At 39.5% G+C, this 1,710-nt stretch overlaps 1 protein-coding gene across 1 annotated transcript; it reads right to left on the bottom strand.

Annotated features, from left to right (window-relative positions):
- Positions 1-541: 541 nt before the first annotated feature.
- On the bottom strand, positions 542-1,477 carry LOC117057749 (olfactory receptor 14A16-like). Its single transcript, XM_033168589.1, has one exon. The coding sequence runs from the start codon at positions 1,475-1,477 to the stop codon at positions 542-544; it is 936 nt and encodes a 311-aa protein (XP_033024480.1).
- Between the last annotated feature and the right edge of the window lie 233 nt (positions 1,478-1,710).

Genomic DNA, 1,710 nt, shown 5'->3' on the forward strand with positions numbered 1-1,710 from the left:
ATGAAGCAACCAATGTGAACTTCTCTCTCTCTCTCTCTCTCTCTCTCTCTCTCTCTCTCTCTGTGTGTGTGTGTGTGTGTGTGTGTGTTAATAAACACATTTCGTATTCTGATTCTCATTGAACTGAACTGAAATAGCTCTTTTAAAAAAGAAATACCAATAAAATACAGCATGCACCCCTACATGCATGACCTAGTCGGTATGGTGCTAGAATAACAATAGCTCTTAAACAGTGAAGGAGGAGGGGCCAACCTAGCAGCAGGGTGTAGAAACGGTGAATGTGTCAATTTCATTTTCTTTCAGTTTGTTAGCATTCGATCCATTTCCTCACATTTCCACGTCTGCACGTCTCCTAATAAAAACTCATCAGACATTGTGTGTGAAACTTTCCTAATACACACATTTTATGTGCAAATTTGCCCAAAACACATCTATTTGCAAAGCACTATTACGTAGTATAATAAATTATTACGCTATTTTCAATTACATTTGCATTGTTGTGTAATGCACAGGAATTGTGTATGAGACACAATGCAAGCAATCATGCCAGGAGACTTCTAATTCTTTTCGGTATTTTCAACACAGCCTCTTGGATGTCTTTGTTCCTAAAACTATAAATAACAGGATTCAGTAATGGTGGCAAAACATTATACAATACAGCAGAGAGCAAATCCATTGTTGTAGAAGAAAGCGCTTTAGGTCTCATGTATGAAAACACAGCTGTGCTCATAAATAAAGAAAAGACAGTCAGGTGGGGGGTGCAGGTAGAGAAAGCTTTATATCTGCCTTGAACAGAAGGGATTCTCAGCACAGCAGAGAAGATGCAGCCATAGGAAACAAAGATGAACCATCCACAAAATGAATCCACAATAAACCCAATGGCAAAAATCAAAATTTGGTTAAGCTTTGTGTCTGTACAAGAAATCTTTAGCAACTGAGGGATATCACAGAAATACTGCCCAATAATATTGGACCCACAGAAATCTAGCCTGAAAGTCATAATGGTATGTAATGATGAATGGATTGGGCTGATTATCCAGGAAGCAGCTGCCATTAGGATGCAGACATCCCAGTTCATGATTAGCTCATATTGCAGAGGATGGCAGATTGCAACATAGCGATCATAAGCCATGATAGTGAGCAAGGCAAGCTCAGAACCTACAAAAGTCAAAACTAAGAAAACCTGTGTGACACAGCCAGCAAAAGAAATCCTTTTATCATCTGACAAAGAAGCAGCTATGGATTTGGGGATAGTGGTTGAGATGTAGCAAATGTCTGACAATGATAGGTTGACCAGAAAGAAGTACATAGGAGTGTGCAGTTTGTGGTTCAGGGCAACAGCAATGGTGATGAGGAAATTCCCCGCTAAGGCTATTAAATAAATGGAAAGAAATATCACAAAGTAAAACAATTGTTCTTCTCGGTCACTGGAAAACCCCATCAGAAGAAATTCTGTCACTGTAGACTGGTTGGCCATCTTAATTCTTTAGTATTTCATGAAACAATTTCTTGACGAATACCTCTGTTACTGTGTTTTAGCAGCACCAGCAGAGGGGTTTGCAACACCTAAAATGAGAAAGGATTTAATGAAAGTCTGTTGGATGAGGAAACATGCAGGCAATTGTATGTGGGGTTTGCCCCCTCAGTCAATATAATGTAATGGGTGGTGCCAGCAGTAGACATTCAACTGACACCATTGATTCTCCCCAG

The sequence above is a fragment of the Lacerta agilis genome, chromosome 14 (assembly GCF_009819535.1).
Source record: "Lacerta agilis isolate rLacAgi1 chromosome 14, rLacAgi1.pri, whole genome shotgun sequence".
NCBI lineage: Eukaryota > Metazoa > Chordata > Lepidosauria > Squamata > Lacertidae > Lacerta > Lacerta agilis.